The sequence below is a fragment of the Coturnix japonica genome, chromosome Z (genome assembly GCF_054131305.1).
Source record: "Coturnix japonica strain WE chromosome Z, WE-NBRP24, whole genome shotgun sequence".
Classification (NCBI taxonomy): Eukaryota; Metazoa; Chordata; class Aves; order Galliformes; family Phasianidae; genus Coturnix; species Coturnix japonica.
This window is the reverse complement of record NC_140702.1, coordinates 7,039,120-7,055,726: the sequence shown is the minus strand read 5'-3', so window position 1 is coordinate 7,055,726 and position 16,607 is coordinate 7,039,120. Positions and strand designations below refer to the sequence as shown.

The following is a 16,607-nucleotide window of genomic DNA, read 5'->3' as shown; positions in this document are numbered from 1 at the left end:
CGGGAGGCGGCGTCCTACCAGGGTCGGAACAACGCGGAGAGCGTCACGTCGTTTCCGCTGATGGGGAGGAGGCGGCATGGAGGAGGAAGCGGCCGAGCAGGGGTCGGTCTCGCCGCAGAGCGAGGGACGGAGCGGGGCCGGGGAGGAGAGCTCGGAAAGGAGCTCAGAGAGCGGAGCGGTGCTGGGAGCTGGAGAGCCGGCCGCCTCCCCTGCTGGATCGCCGGGCAGCGAAGAGCCGGCTGGGGACGCCAAAAAGAAAAGTAATGGGGCGGTGGGATGGGAGAGGGGCGGGACGGAGCGGTGATGGGTGAGAGCTGCGGCCGCCATTAGTGGGTGTTCTGTCCCCAGTTGACGTCCTGCTGAAGGCTGTGGGGGACACCCCCATCATGAAGACGAAGAAATGGGCCGTGGAGCGCACACGAACCATCCAGGGCCTGTGTGACTTCATCAAGAAGTTCCTGAAGCTGATGGCCTCCGAGCAGCTGGTACGGAGCCTTTGCCCTGGTGATTCTAACATCTGTATGCTTTTCTAAACGGAGATATCTCAGATATCCCAGATTTTTTGGGAAATGGTTTTAAGTTAAAAGAGGGAAGATTTAGGTTGGATGTTAGGGGGAAGTTCTTCACTAGGAGAGTGGTTAGGCCCTGGAACAGGCTGCCCAGGGAGGTTGTGGATGCCCCGTCCTTGGAGGTGTTCAAGGCCAGGTTGGACGGGGCCCTGGGCAACCTGATCTAGTAAAGGTGTATGTTTGGTGGCCCTGCCAGGCAGGGGGTTGGAACTACATGATCCTTGAGGTCCCTTCCAACCCGGGTCATTCTGTGATTCTGTGATTTCATTTGAAATACAAAATTAAAGTTACACTCATTACGCAATTCAGTAATGATAGAAGGGGGAACTGTTCTAATTGAAAAAGGGACATTTAGGTTAGAAATTAGGAGGAATGTTTCTTCAACTGTTCTCTTTTGTTACAGTTTATATATGTAAACCAGTCTTTCGCTCCATCTCCAGACCAGGAAGTTGGGACCCTCTATGAGGTGACTTTGGTTTTAAAATATTCTTTCCAAGCATGCTGAACAAAGTTGTTTATATACTTCTGCCACTTGAACTATATTATTGCTCCTAGTAATGCTGGTAATATCTTGAATTTAGTGTAACATGGTTGATGTTGGTAAATCTGCATTAATTAGATTTAAAGAGACAGTACAATCTTTGGAAGAGCAGTCCTTCCCATGCAGTATATCATGCCTCCAGTGATGATGGAGAACTTTGTAATGAGTTGCTTTACCCCATGATACATTTACCAAGATGGTTTCTTTTTGTTTTGTGCATATGCTAGTTTATAAATAATGTAACAGCTTTTGTTTTCATTTTCTTGCAGTGTTTTGGAAGTGATGGCAAGCTCGTACTACATTATTGCAAAACACAGGCATGGGGATGAATCACAAGCAATAGAATTGCTTAGGTGTGATCTTCAGAATGGATGGACTAACTTTCTGGAACCCAACACACAGAAGAAAGCATTTGGGGATTTCTGCTTATAAAAAGTGATGCAGTTGAATAGCATGAAGGAAGAGCTACTGAGGCTGTCCAATTGCATTGCTTTTCACTTATGTTCATTTTGAGTCCAAAAGAAAACTCCTCATCTGCTATCTCTAGAATAGAGCCAGCTCTTCTGCTGCTGAGCTCCCAGTTACCATATATGAAGGGAAGCTCCTTCATAATTGTCTCGAGGACTGGGCAGTGCTGTCTGTGTATGCTGTATGGAACAAAAGAGTTCCTTTTTATTAAAAGCAATGTGAGTTGCACACATCCTGGGATTCAGTTTGCTTTGGACATGTACAACTGTTGTATGTATTCTGTACTTTTTGAAGACTTCATCTGAAGCACATGCTATCTCAGATTTAATTTCAAGATGTTTTGAATTTTTCTGAAAGTTGGTACACAGATATTCAACCTCTGCTGCCTTCACATCGGGAGTGCATGTACCTTATTTACATGATTGTACCTTATTGATATGCCACAGAAATACTTCCTCCTGAGAAGCTGGGTATTACTAAGTAGAAGGCTGAACAGTTGAGTGATTGCTGGACTGTTTTACTTCTGGCACTGTTTAACCACTAGCAAAAGTGGTTGCGTGATATGAGGTGCTTAATCTACTCTGTCTATGCCCCTTTTGACATACTTGTTTTCCTGCTTCACTGGTAGCGTGTTCAATCAGCCAAACATAGTTTGGGTTATGTCCTAGTACTACGTATTGTAATGAGGATTTTTTGTTTTATTTTTCATCCTTGAGTGGACTTGGTACTTTGACTAGAGTGCTAAGCTTTTATTTATTGGAGGGTTAGGAATGTGTGGTGGTTTTATTTATTGGAGGGTTAGGAATGTGTGGTGGTTTTATTTATTGGAGGGTTAGGAATGTGTGGTGGTTTTATTTATTGGAGGGTTAGGGGAGGTGTGATGGTTCGTGTGGGCTTTAGTATTTTTGTTGTTTGTTTTGGACAGTGCAGATGAGGGGATTCATTTGTTTTAAATTTGTCTGTCTGTAGTACTATCACTTATGCTTGTTTAAGCTGTATTAAAGTAAATGTTAGTTGTCTGCTTGCATGCTGTTACGCTGGATGGCAGTCTTGGTCCCTGTTACAATCCACTTCTGCAATTCAATCACAACAGTCTCTTGCAGTTTAAAGAATGCTTTACAGAATAGCCCTGAGTCATCTCTTGTTGTCTCATGCAACCTCTGTGTGTCTTGTATGTGCCACTGGAACCAATGTATCAAATTGATTCCATCTTTCTAGAACTTCTGAAGAACCAGTGCTCAGTTCATCTACTGACCTGCTGCAATTTCTGTGCAGCCAAACGTGGGATGTATTCCCTAAATGTGTAGTATTTGATAGGAAAATTATCACTTTTATGGAAAACTGAGATAGCAATCTATTGCATTCAGTTAACAAGGCAGAATTGCTTGCAAACTTAAACTCTTCAAATAATAACTTCCACTGTTCAGAACCTTGATCTCCTGGATCTTTGTTGATGTAATAGACCTCCCTCCCTCCTGGTGAAGAAACTGCCTGCTGGTTACTGTAAAGACAGAGTAACCTTGTATAGCCACTAGAGGGTACACAAGGACAAAGATTCTTGCATAATATTTTGTTGGATTTTTTCCTTTTTCATAATATGTCCACTTTGCCCACCCTGCAAACGTACACAGTTTGTTCTCCTGTGTGGCAGTGTGTTTGCCCAAGATAAGCTGAGCGTCTGACTGTTTGTTCTGTGAGTGCCTTTCACCTCAGTTGATCTTAACAAACGAAACAATTGGTGTGGTGCAAATGTGCTCCTCAGGAATGATGCAAGAACTTGTGTGTGTTTAGGTTTGTATTTTAAAAAGAGAAAATAAAACCCCTCTGGGGTCTCTAAGCCAGGGAGGACTTTGGTTTGTCATCTCTTTACAGCTAATGAGGAAAGGTTATCTATCCTTTGAGTTGAATCTATAGGTAAATTTTACCCCCTAGTATATTTATGTGTACTATCCCAAACCCTTTAGTGGCCGTAGTACATTAAAGTAAAACCTACGTCAAGAATAGTAAATTATTTGCAGAATTCAGCTGGTCATTCAGTTGCAGTAAGTTACAAGGCATAACGTTACCAGGAAATAACACCTTGCTGTGGATTTGGGGTGTTCAGTAGAAGTACATATGTATGCATGGATACACATCTGAATCAGAAAGCAAGAGTTGTTCAAGATGTGTGGAGAAAGCCGTGAAAATACAGTTCACAAAGGACTCTCCATACTGATAGATGGGTCTAAGTGTGCCTAATTGCTCCTGGTATGTATTTGATTAGGAAAGCATGAGTATTCTCACAAACTCGATGTACACTATCTTCTAGTAGCTCACACTGCAGTAATTTTTTAAGTGTTTTTTGCTTTTTGAGCCTCCCCACCGATATTCCTGTACATGTTGCAGCTGTGCAATAGATGGCAGCAGAGGGGCAGTCCGGCAGAATGGTGTCTGACATGGGAGCAGATGAAGCAAAGGTGTGTCATATAATTCCTCCATGTGGATAAGAGCACCCACTGGCATCCATTGATGCTTGCGGAGTGTTTGTGGATACCAAACAGGCTGTGAGTGCAGTGAGGAGGTGGATGTGTTTCAGCAGTGGTGACAGCTGTGTGAGCAACAAGCCACGTGCTGGATGGCTTTTTACAAGAGCATTCAGGCTCTTATTCACTGGCAAAAATGATAGTGACTGTGCAGAGAAAAAAGATGTTTTGTAGCTGAGTATTTGCTCTATCAATTGGCATTGCTGGGCTCTTTAATGCTAATAATCTGTAGCTTGAACTAATCTTAAGAGCATGTGGAAAACATAAAGGAGCTATATGAAACTGAGCTGCCTTAGCAATACAACGATTATGCTACTGTGAACACATTGTGCAAATGCCATCTCCTTTTGATCCCTGAAGAACTGCTGGTAAGATCTTAACAAAAGAGATGCATGTGTTAATTTTAATTACCCCTCCCCCCCAGTATAATCTTGAATGTACTGATTTATAATAAAATGGAGGAAAAATATTCACACATCAATTCTGCAAACCCCCATGCAGCTCTAAAGCAGCTCCTGTTGGTCCACTGTTGCAGTTCATGCTCATTTTGTAGATCCAGCTCCACTTTTAGTTACATATGCTTTAATCCTATGCAGCCCTGACTATCTTGAGGTCTCCTTTACTCTTCAGGGATACTTCACAAAGATTATGCAAGGTATTGTCTTATTACTACACTTTCTTATGCATACATGAGACAGGGAAAGGGAAAAATACTATTAACTCCATGTTTTGAGGGATGATTAAGGCGGATGCTCCTCACTCATCTTCAGTCATGATAAAACTTTGACTTGATGCCTTGCTACCACAAAGAGACAAGAACTCATTTGGATATTTTATTCTCAGCCTAAAATAACCATTAAGGAAAGCTGAATGAATCTCATGACTAAAAATGCACCCAAATAAGTAAGTTAGAAGCTTAATGTTAATCCAGCCACGCTACAGCTGTGTTACTAGAGACAGTGGTGCCAGGAAACTTCTGGTAGGCAGTCAGCATGTTGCCAGCTTTATTCTGGAGGCTGAAAGGTTAATAAGGTGGCTGCAAACTGCTCTTTGCTGGCTTGCCTCTGTGCCAGAGGACAGTCCTTGGCATATTTACTGGTGGATACACAGTTCCACAGTTCACGCAGGTGAGTCTGGTTTCCCTGTATCCACATTGAGGAGGGGAAAAAAAATAATAAGTGGATAAATTTGGAGAAAAAAACAACATTTTCCCTCTTCGAATTTGAGGAGAAACCTCAGGTCTTTTTAAAAAGGCGCTCAGCTTTCCTTCCTTGTAATTATCACATACATACCTGCTCTAAGTGCATTCTGATGCTGCCACTTCTCTGAGTGCAGATTACAGATTGGGGGGCTGGCAGGGGAATAACAATTGCTTATCTCAATGTAATCATGCTTTCTCTTACCAGGGATACCTGATGAGTATGAAATAGTATCAGCTAGGGAAAAGTGCAGGAGTCTGTGTCCTCGCTCTACATCTTATCGTGGAACTGTTTTATTTGCATGTTACTTATGGATACATACCAGAATATGTGAAAGTAGTGTTAAAATACCTTTAAATGCTTTAGCATTTAAAAAATTAAAGAGGTCATAGTTAGTTGTTCCAGCCGCAAAAGTCCCTGTATGAAGTTAGAGCAGAGAAATGTCTTCCCCTCAAACCCAGCTTGGTAACAGAACTTGGTAATAGAACCTTGGCAGCTCTTGGGAATTAAAATGCATTAAGAGCTCTCCAGCTCTGAAACAGGAAACCTCACAGAAGAGAAGGGATCCAAACAAAACCACACAGTAAATGCCATCAGAGCAGAGAAGTCTAGGCGGGACTTTATTTAGCTTTCTCAGTTAAGTACTGCAAATCTAAAGAAACACAAGCCTACTTTAAACTGGTTCTCACACAGAGAGAGTATGGGTGCCAGTCTTTCGTGTTTTATTTCTAACACAGACACCTTTCAAGCAGCACACCAACCACACACTGAAATTGGATCAAACTAATTATTTTAGGAGCCTGTATGGTTTATTCTGTGCAGCTCTCCCACATGTTTTCCAGTTACATCTCAGTTACATTTGCAGTGAGTATTCACTTACGTTTCTTCCTGGTTCTAACTCAGACGGTGTCTTCTGAACAAATGACATCTGTCCAAGAGCTCATGTGCAATAGAAGTGTCTGGTGTCGTAGGCTGAGCCACTTGAGTTTTCAGATGCAGGGCACAGTCTTTAAATCACTCAAAGTCTGAAGAAAAAGGCAGTAGCCATACCGTAATTCTTTGGGTCTGAAATTGCAATGTATTTCAGTGAGGATTATCAGCCTTCTGTCTCTGTCACTGACTTGTGACCACGAAGCAGTGCTGCTGTGATTAGAGCCCAACTTGCCATCACCTAAGGCAGGAGTAGTTCACTGTTTTCCTCTGTGCTTCTCAGTGAATTTGTATCGTAACAAGTGCAAGAATGATTCACTGTTAATGAATGATTATACTGTGATGCCATAATGATGGCATCAACTACTGCATGTGAGCTCGGATCCATTTCTGTCAGCGGGGTGAGTAAAAATCCATAAGCAATCAATTAATTTCCATGCAGTCAATTAATGATGTCCTTCAAGAGATTGTCAGGATTAACACCTCATGCTGAAATACTCAAAATGAGAATATTTATGAATAGATTTGAATAGGAACAAATGGCAGGAGAACAGGGAAGGAGTACACTAGAAAAATATCAATCTTGCCATGAAGTTAAAGGGAAAAGAAATATGTTTGCAGCGTTATAAGTGAGTTGTAACCAACGAGAGCAGCAGTGTGAAACTGCAGTAGGGAAATCCAGTCTGACCCCTCAGCTGTAACACAGTAAGGCACAAAGTGTTCTTCCTGTTGCATCTAAAGGCATCCCTAATTATGCCATCAACACTGCGGCAAGCGAATCAAAGTGCTGAAGTTTCTGGAATTAACAATGGAAGCATAATGTCGTAAGTTTTTTTGTCTGTTTGTTTGTTTTTCCTGTGTTTAAATACCTGAACATCACCAAGCGCTGAACTTCCCACCAAGGGAAGCGCTGCGCTTGTTCTTCTGCTGAAAAGAATGGATGCTTTTCGTTTAGCCACGCAGTGGCCGTGTCTATCATTACCGGAGTCTCCCGGTTGCACTGCACGGATCCAGGCTCTTTCAGACCTCACAAAGCTGGCCCGAAATCACCACCTCCTCCTCCCCCGGCGTTATCCCCTCCTCGGCCGCCCCCTGCCCGCCGTCCCCGGCCGAGGGGCTCTCGATGGCATCGCTCCGTGCTCCGCCCGCCGGTGTCTGTGCCGCCGCGGGGCCGGGCAAAGCCTGGCCGCGGTCCCGCCCGTCGCCGCCCGGCCCCTCCGCCCGCCGGGGCGGTGGTAGCTCCGGCCGTGCCTCCCGGCGCATAAAAGCGGGCGGCGGAGCCGGCTATAGGGCAGCGGGGCTGACGGTGACCGGCGATGGAGCAGCTGGTGCAGACGGAGATGTGGAAGGCGCGGAGCCTGGAGGAGTTGGTCCGCATCCTCCACCGGCTTTTCGCCGAGGATAAAGTCAGCGTGGAGGAGGTGCAGGCGCTGATGGAATCCTACGAGAGCAACCCCGACGAGTGGCTGCAGTACGCCCAGTTCGATCAGTACAGGTAGGAGAGTGGGGGTGCTGGGGATACAGCCTCATCCCTCGCCCTGCCGCCCCCCGCCGCACCCCTCCGGTGCCCCGCAGCACTTCGGGCTCGGGCCGCCATCCCGATCCGGGGTCGGGGGTGGGCGGTGGTCCTCGTGGTGCCCCCGGAGGGACGAGCCGGGGCGGAGAGCGGGCGGGGCGGCTGCGGCCAATGGAGGCAGCCCCGGCCCGGGCCCCCTCGGGTTTGTAAGGCGTGGGGCTGTAGCGGGGGTTGTTGCCCCGGACGTCCGCGGGGCGAAGCTCTCGGGTGACGGCGCGGTTATGGACTGCTCCTGCCGCTGGTGGCTTCACTTGCACTTAAAAATGGATGGATTTCTTTTGAGCATCTCCCTTGAAACTTGCAGACCGAACGGACTCTTCCTTCTGTCTTTCTTAACCCGTCTTCGTCTCGTGTTTTCTCTGTCTGGGACAAATCACAAACTTAAGGAAAGTAAGGATTAGAAATCCTTCTAATGCCAGCATGCCTGGCAGCCTGACCGGCTGACTGAAATAACAGCACTTGAAGAGTTCATTCCGTTGCCAGCACTGATTGCTTGTGCTCTGGCATGGTAGGAGAAATATGCCCGCCTAATGCACACGTAGATTTTGAGTGCTAAGAGGTGGCGTGTTAGCATAGGTTTTATGCTTTGAATGTGATCTGCTGCAGGCATCCCATCTTCATTGCAATAGAGTGGAATCTAGAAGAAACTATTACAAAATCAATTGATATCAGGCAGTTTCTGTGCATATGTGCTTGCATCATTTAGATAAAAGCAAGGCATCTCTAATGGGCATAAATTTGATTTATTTGGCAAAGTGCTAATGACCGCGACTAAAGCTAAAACAAAATCAGTGGGTGAGTGGCACCATAATAGTTGGAGGCATGGAGTCATTAGAGCCACAGTATGGCAACCAATTTAATAGGCAAGGAGAAAGGAGGGAGCTTCTGCAGGGAGCTTCCCAGCAGCATGAGGTGAGTAGGAAAGGCATGCCAGGGATGCAAGGAAACCGGTGTGGCTGTTCAGAAAACCCCTTCAAACCTCAAGAGCAAATAACACTCCAGAATACACACTGATGGCAAAGCCTCTAAAAGCAAGTATTTTGTCTTCTACCTTTAAGACAGCAAAATGCTGGCAGGGATTAGCCCCATTGGTATGGGTCTAGGTACAAGAACGCTATGGTGTGAGATGTATATTCTTGTCCTGAAAATTCTAAGTGAAAACTTGACATCTTTCTTTCTTTCTTTTCTTTTTCTTTCTTCTTTTTTCTGGCCCAGTTCAAATGAATGCAGCATAATGAGAAAGAGCCAAGAATATCCAAAAAAAGAGCTGTAAAATAATGTTACCATGTATTTTTCTTACTTCATAGCAGTCTTCTGGTTCTAATTATAAGCCAGCTGCTGGAGTGACTTCATTCAGTAACTATTTTGATCTGATCCCATCTACCACTCTTGTCTTGGACTCACAGTTCCCAAACTCTGTTCCATCCATGTAATTCAAAAGCAATACGACTGTCAGATATAAACTGTGTCCTTATATTCATGTTGCAGCTTTCTTTTATAGCAGTGTTTATATAATTTTGTCTTTTACGAGCATATCAGTACAGTTAGAAAAGCAAACACTTTATATTGCAGATACACCAGAAATCTCGTGGACAATGGAAATGGAAAGTTCAACTTGATGATCTTGTGCTGGGGTGAAGGACATGGCAGGTTTGTATTCAAAGATTACGGCTTTAGCAAACATATAAAAGCTGCTGTATCTTTCGTTGTTAAATGAGAAGAGGAAAATAATCAGCCCCACACAAGCTGTTAGAAAATGTCTGGAAACTAAGCAGAACAGAACTCGTCATTATTCATTTTGGATAGCAGTCCTGAACACTTGGTTATTTATTTAGCTTTTGCAAGGCTGTACCTCATGGACATTTTTAGAGCATTTAGAATAAACACTTGTGCCAAATTAAGCTCCCTTTCTGTCTGTTTTTAATCCCAGTACTGCAATGGGTCCTGCGGGCAGGGCAGGTTGGATGGACCCCACTGTTTAAGGATTTGGTCTGGTTTAGGCAGCCGTTGCTCTCTTGTGTTGTTTCAATCTAGCCTCTGCCACGCTGCGGTATAAAAGTACATCTAGTTGAGGACTCTGATCTGTGGGTTCAGACATCCCATCTCCTCCCTGTGAGCTGTGTGCTCCTACCAGCCTGAGGGAAAGACCTGTCCCATAGAGGGTCCTTCACGAAACATTGGCCAAAACACGAAGTGAAATAACAAAACTTGCATGTTTTTGCTGCTTGGCTTTTTATATAAGTAGAAGACCAAGGGAGCTGTGAGGATGAGGTTTTTGTTTTAATTGAGCACGCATAGCAAACTTTTATGGTATTCTCTACTGGATGCCTTGAGGTTATACCCAGAGAGATGTAAATAAGAATGAAGCCCACCACCTCTGCTCCTTCTGGGCTATTCTCACAAAGGCTGTGATTTATATCAAACTCTGTTTGAGCTGAATGAGCAATTAAAAGAGCTGGAGGGAGACCACAAGCAGATTTCTGCTTCTGACATGAGGAGGATCACATTGTTCTCATGGCTTGTGGAAGGACCATGACAATGTGTCATTTGTGAAGTGCTCTGTGCCTGAAGTAAGCTCTGCCTTCTTGAGTGTCCTTTTGTAGGGAAGCTAATTTGTTTACTGAAGAAACAAAACATTTAAAGAAGTTTGTTTACTGAAAACAGTGATGTATTAAAAACCAAGTTTTTGACTGAAACTCAATAGGACTGTGGGCCAAATTCCCCTTTCCTCCACCAACACAGTGAATGGAGAGCTCTCCCTTTGTCCCAGTCTGCTGGCTGCTGTAACAGTTTTCCTCTATTTATAAAGGAAAAATAAAACCAAACAAAATCTAGCCCACGTATCTCCAATTGTAGCAAATGGAGCATAGTTCTGAGCAAGGAGACAGACCAAGCAAACACACAGATTGTGCCAGATCCTGCTGTTTTTGTTCATTTTTGCCATACCAGTGAAATTAACAGGTTGCTATAGCTGGCTGTGCTTATCAGAGTGAGAAGTACACTGTTTTCTTTATTCAGCAAGTGCCTATGCACCCCAATAATAAAGAAATTAAGTGGAAATCACCGATTTATCCCATGTTTTGGGAGGAAACATAGTGAATCTGTAAATATCAGATGTATTTGCAAGTTTAGGCTGGCCTCTGCCTGGAGATCACTGTGGAAAGCATTGTTCTGTTCCTTGGCCCGCAGGAGTTGCTGTTCTGAAGAGGTTTTTTTCTGTCCTTCTCAGACTTCCTTTGTATTTTTCCCTGGAGATTTCACATGTTGACCAATATCTTGACTTTTCCCTAAATGCTGTAAACTTATCCCCGTATGGTTCTAATGTATCGTTTTTAAGTAGGCATATCCTAGTAGCTCTGGATGTTGTTGCATAGTTGTTTTTTCTTTATTCCTAAGATTATTGTGCATGACCCATGTGCAATTGCATGTAACTCTAGGGCTACATCCACATACTATATGCTGTGCCATCTGTTCAGCTTGCAGTATTAAATATGCATATCCTTTTCTGAGTTTGGTTATTGTTTTCACATATATAGCAGCATCCATGACCACACTGATTCACACTGCTTTATGAAGATCCTCCAGGGAAATCTAAAGGAGACGCTGTTTGAATGGCCTGAGAAAAAAGGGAATGGTGAAATGACTAAGAAATCGGAGCGAGTTTTGAGAGAAAATCAATGCGCCTATATTAATGGTAAGCTCTTCCAATAGTTTGTTTGACAAGTACTTAACCTTGAGTCCCTTTTCTAACAGAAGAGTTTGTGTGCACTCTAGTCTCCTGCATCTAACAGTATGATGCTAATGGCATTTTGCATGATTGCTAAAGAACAGGGATCTTTAGGTTCTGCATAAACTGCACACTAACATTCAGTAAAACAACAGAATAGTCCTTCAACTCACTCATAAGTCATTGCAACAATTGCTTGATACTTAAATGTACTAGATAGCTCCTCTACCCTAATCAGTCCAAAATAAATATCTGAAGTTGCTTATAAACTTCGAGCTTTCCTGAGAAATAAGGGAACCAAAGCCTTGACAGTTGAATCATCTTAATACAAAAGCTGTTGATGGAGTACACGGAGCAGGCAGAAGCGAAGGCCCTGATCCCAAGGTTTATTGTCCAAACCATCAGGAAAGCACAGTGCTGCAGTGTCAGCACAACTGGGCAGACCTGAGCATTTCAGTTTACAAAAAGATTGCCTCATCTCACAGGCAATGAGAGACAACCAAGTCTCCAGCAGCATGGTTGCCTAGATACCTAAAGCTGTGCCACTGCGCGTCCCTGTAGTTATCACCGTGTTGTGCTGTGCTGGAGGCCATCTGGAAATCACCAGCTGGTTATCGTGGTCTAATCCTATGAAAGACATTATACATTGTGCTGAGGAGAAGTGAGTACTGCTGAGTAGTGGCAAAGCCCTGGAGAAGGGGGGGAATCTGCCTTCTGTGTGATGGCTTAGAAACTGGAGCGTGCAGCTGGTGGGGCTGAGCCATGGAGCTCCTCAGCAGAGCCTCGTATTGAGCTGTGTGTGCAGTGGTTCTCGTGCTCATATAGATCTTCCTCACTATGCAGTTATTTCCCTTGCAAGCAATTATACTCTATGTGCAACTAATCCAAACTTTCTCTATTATTTAAAGCAAACAAATTTGATATTTACTTCTCTGGGGCAGTTTGGAACTCTGACATGTTTCCTGGCTGACAGTTTGCTTTAAAAATAAGTGAATAATAAGGCAGATAGATAAACAAGTAGAAGGAAAACACCGGTGGTGTGTTGATTACCTTAACTACTTCAACAATGAGCCTCATGTTTCTACGTCGTGCTTCTTGGTTACTGCTGTACTTTGCTTTTGAGGTTAAAATCCAGGCAGCTGAGTCCATGCGAGCCTTCTATTATGTGAGCATAGAATTAGGACTCCATATCCTCTATCTAAGTAAATTACAGTAATGACACTTGGATCTTACACTTCCAATGTACCAAAGTTAAAAGCATCCATAAGATTCGCAGAGTAATATGCCAACATAGTGCAATATCAGTGTAGGTGTTATATAACAGACTAGTGCAAGTTCAAAAGCCTGAATTGTTTCCAGCAGTCATGAAATTGATTACAGGGTCTCTTTTGCATAACTCAAAACCAAAAATTTATTGTAGGTATAAATAGTTTTTGGATTTTTTTTGGGTAGATGTGATTCTTCATACCTTACATTTTCATGTGACTGCTTGATTTCTACTCCATTGCTCCAGCAGGCACCAGTACTTTGTTAGAAGCCACACAACAGACAGTGCCTTGTTTTATTACAAGTTGAATTATGCTTGCTATTCAGCTAAGGCTGGAAGTGTGCCAGTCACTAGTAATTTGTCACCTTATTCAAAAGATCAGAGGAATGAGAAGGCTGTTGTTCTCCAAACCAACACCCCGGAAAGATTAATTAGTAAACAGATGCCTCCAACAGAAGATAACCACGTCTCTGCCTCAGATATGAGTAGCTGACTGTTAACATGACTGATGTCCTTGTTACGTGGAATAAGGATTAGTAATATGAAAACTTCCTCCCTGTATCACATCTTGATGTTTTTTTCTGAGGAAAGTAAATTACCTTTAGAAATCATAGCTTGAAAATAACTGATAGCATGGCTGCCCTTAGGCTTTTCTGGATTCCTATTAGCCCTCAGCTAGTAGCAGATAATCCAGCATCACAGGAGGTGTGGAAGGCTGTGAGGTGATGTGAAGTATTTGGGAACATGTGCTGGAGACCAGCAGTCAGATTCCCTGCACTGAGTTATGCATTGCCCTTAAAAGTGCAGGAATGCCTAACTGGCTCGCTCACTAGTTTTAGTTTAGATGACTTCTTTTCTCCCAGACATTTGAGATCTCATTAAATCTGCCTGTTAACTTCTTGTTACATGCCCCAACTTATATAGACTCCATTGGCCTGCACCGTGTGGAGAACATCAGCCACACAGAGACTGCTGTCAGCCTGCATTTGTACAGCCCGCCCTTTGACAGCTGCAACACCTTTGACCAGAGGACCGGGCACAAGCACAAAGTCAAGATGACCTTTTACAGCCAGTTTGGAGAGAGGACTCACTGTGTAAGTAGGAGGCAGCACGCTGCCCAGCAGCCCTCAGCTCTGAGCACAGGGTGATAACATTGGATTTGGCTGCTCAGCCCACAACCCTATTTCCCCCATCCTGTGGACTCAGTAGACCAGTTTTTGTGAGTGGTGAAACAGCCTGTCTCCCTTTGGTCAGCAGGAGATAAGTTCTGTGCTGAGGAGTGAGAAGTTGGCTCTTAGCTGCATGCCTTCAGGCAGCAAATGATGGTAAATGCAACCTAGTCAATGGAAAACAGCAAAGTGGCCAGATCGTTTGAGCCAGTTTAAGTCATGTGTAACATTTCCTGTATAAACTGTTCTGCCAAAAAAGCATCAGGTTTCAAGTCAGATGTTTTAAGCCTCATAACTTACAGTGAACTGAAGCTTTTTTTTTTTTTAATAAACCGAATATAATTCTTCAAAATTGAAACTTTGAAATGGAAAAAGTGTGCTTTGAGAAGGAGTTGTCTGGTTGGCTGTTGGCTGCATTCTTAAGCAACAACATGAGGTTGCGTTTGGGTGGTATAGAAATCTTAATATCAGCCTTAGGAGACCATGCTAGGACATCTGGGAGAGCTTATTAGGGCTCTTTCTAGCACTATTCCATGCATTGGGAAACAAAACCTCTGACAAGGGGGGGAAAAGAGATTCTGGTTGGTCAGACTCATAAGAAGTTCAATGATTGTGTTCTTTTGGATACTGAACAATTTCACCCTTCACAGAAGCAAGAAATTCAGTGCTCAGCCATTTAACAGAGCGAGCCCTAAATAAGATCCTGTTAAAGTTTAATGTAATCAGTGAGAACAATGTAAATTATTTCAAACTTGTCATGTTATAACATGATCATGTAAGATAACATGCAAAATTAGTCTTGGACTGTTTTGCTACTCTTGATCTATAACCAATTGATAATACCTCTAACTTTAGTGGGGATCTGTCTTACTGGACAGAGGTAAATCTTAGTCACTGGGTCTCTTCCATGAGTTGCTATAAATGAAATTCCAGCAAGGGGAAAAGCGGTGTCTGGGCTGGGCCATCCAGCCATCTGAAATGACCTCATGCTACCACAGCCTTCTGGCCTGGGTGAGGGTTTCTGGAAAGCTCAGTGGAAACTCAGGCTTCCTCCTGCTTACCATATCTCAGAAGGACACACAGAGGCAGAGAGCTGTAAGTTAAAAATACAGAGAGAGTCACAGCACCCTCTGTTAAACAAGTGGGATGCCTTGCAAGCAGTACTGGGAGCTGGTACCCCATGAGCAATGATAGTCAGTGCCTCTTAAAACAGCAACCTGTCCTTTTCACTTGCAGGCCACGGCAATGCCACAGGAGAACAACTGAGGAGCACCAGCACGTGTTTGCACAAGACCTGCTGAATGTTGAACCAGGGACAGAAGACTCACGTGGCTCTTTGTATACTTCTTGTGTGTAGACCGACACTAGGGCAGCTTCCAGCAAACCCCCGTTTTCCCTGAGTGAATGGTGATCATGGGACACTAAGCCAGCTAGTGCCATCAACTACTTCAGAGGTTAGATGCCTTTCCTTGGGCTACTGCCAAGCCAGAATTAAGTAGTTGGCTTTCTGATTCTAGCCTCCTTTTGATTCTGCTTCTGTTGCCTACTGAGAGTATCAGAAATAGGGTTTTAAACATCATCTAACACTACTTAATAGGCCTAGACGTATGTATATTCTCAGTGTGATTAATAACCACATACACCTGTAAGCTTCCAGTCATTTGTACCTATGGTAGTACACTAGATACAATTAGCAGATTATTGTTTTTTATTATTAACTCTTTTAGGTTTTAATGATCTAAAAAGCCATTTTGATAGTTTTGTGCATTTTTTACTTCCTTTTTTTTTTTTTTTACATTTTCATTCGTCGGATCTTGTTTAAAATGGGAGCAGCAAAATGCTTTGTGTACAGTGATTTTCAGAACTGATTGGGCAGAGATTTGGGTTTTTAATGAGGCTAATCATACATAACACAACTGATGTCCAGTTTCCAAAGTGTTCTGTGTAGCTACTGAAGTCCTTTCAGGTAACTGAAATAAAACTGGATTTGTGCACAGATTTTGTAGTTTTCAGCCTTTTTTTTAATCTTTGTAACTGAGATTTTCATCACCCTTTATGAATGTCCACATTGGTCATAGCCATAAAAGACTTTGTCAAATAATAAGCCTTTAAATAAGGATTTAGAAAGCTGGAAGTATTTCAAACATGCAGAGAATTCTGATGCCAATTAAGTTGGTGGGAGATTTGCAACTGAGTTTACCAATGCTTGGTTTTATCTTCAAAGATAATAACAAGGAAAGCACCATCTTGATAAAAGTTAACTGCTTATATGTACAAACATCACTAAAGCCCAGAGGACGGTTGGACTAGATGATCCTATAGGTCCTTTCCAATCTTGTGATTCTATGATTCTATGATTCTCTGAAGCTGCCCTCACTGAGGCTGTGCTAATTGCTTAACACAGATAGCGTGTTAATATAGAGCATGTGTGGAAGGTCTGGTTAGGTGGGGGCTCATTACTCAGTTAGCAGTGTAAGCTTTAACAGTAATCTTCCTAGATCAGTCACACATCTTGACAAGCCCAGAAAATATTATTTACCCAATGAGATCCTGTTTTCAGGGAGGCTCTTTCAGAGTTTCACAGAATGCTTAAGCAGTGTCATGGTTTTTAAATTAAGCTATGGCAGCCTGGTCTGGTG

The 16,607-nt window shown here is 43.3% G+C and overlaps 2 protein-coding genes across 2 annotated transcripts; both read left to right on the top strand.

Annotated features, from left to right (window-relative positions):
* The first annotated feature begins 59 nt into the window (after window positions 1-59).
* On the top strand, window positions 60-2,613 carry ATG12 (autophagy related 12). Its single transcript, XM_085529602.1, has 4 exons — window positions 60-260; window positions 349-485; window positions 973-1,035; window positions 1,380-2,613. The coding sequence occupies exons 1-4, from the start codon at window positions 77-79 to the stop codon at window positions 1,437-1,439; spliced, it is 444 nt and encodes a 147-aa protein (XP_085385728.1). The 5' UTR covers window positions 60-76; the 3' UTR covers window positions 1,440-2,613.
* A 4,905-nt stretch (window positions 2,614-7,518) lies between these two features.
* CDO1 (cysteine dioxygenase type 1) lies at window positions 7,519-15,966 on the top strand. Its single transcript, XM_015849985.2, has 5 exons — window positions 7,519-7,724; window positions 9,378-9,455; window positions 11,342-11,499; window positions 13,724-13,893; window positions 15,205-15,966. The coding sequence occupies exons 1-5, from the start codon at window positions 7,546-7,548 to the stop codon at window positions 15,232-15,234; spliced, it is 615 nt and encodes a 204-aa protein (XP_015705471.1). The 5' UTR covers window positions 7,519-7,545; the 3' UTR covers window positions 15,235-15,966.
* Window positions 15,967-16,607: the final 641 nt, after the last annotated feature.

Bases quoted from the DNA above. Each gene is read 5' to 3' on its own strand.
- ATG12 (XM_085529602.1), top strand. From the start codon at position 77: ATGGAGGAGGAAGCGGCCGAGCAGGGGTCGGTCTCGCCGCAGAGCGAG. The intron at 261-348 runs GTAATGGGGCGG...TTCTGTCCCCAG, and splicing joins TGGGGACGCCAAAAAGAAAA to TTGACGTCCTGCTGAAGGCT. The intron at 486-972 runs GTACGGAGCCTT...CTTTTGTTACAG, and splicing joins TGATGGCCTCCGAGCAGCTG to TTTATATATGTAAACCAGTC.
- CDO1 (XM_015849985.2), top strand. From the start codon at position 7,546: ATGGAGCAGCTGGTGCAGACGGAGATGTGGAAGGCGCGGAGCCTGGAG. The intron at 7,725-9,377 runs GTAGGAGAGTGG...TTTATATTGCAG, and splicing joins GCCCAGTTCGATCAGTACAG to ATACACCAGAAATCTCGTGG. The intron at 11,500-13,723 runs GTAAGCTCTTCC...CAACTTATATAG, and splicing joins TCAATGCGCCTATATTAATG to ACTCCATTGGCCTGCACCGT.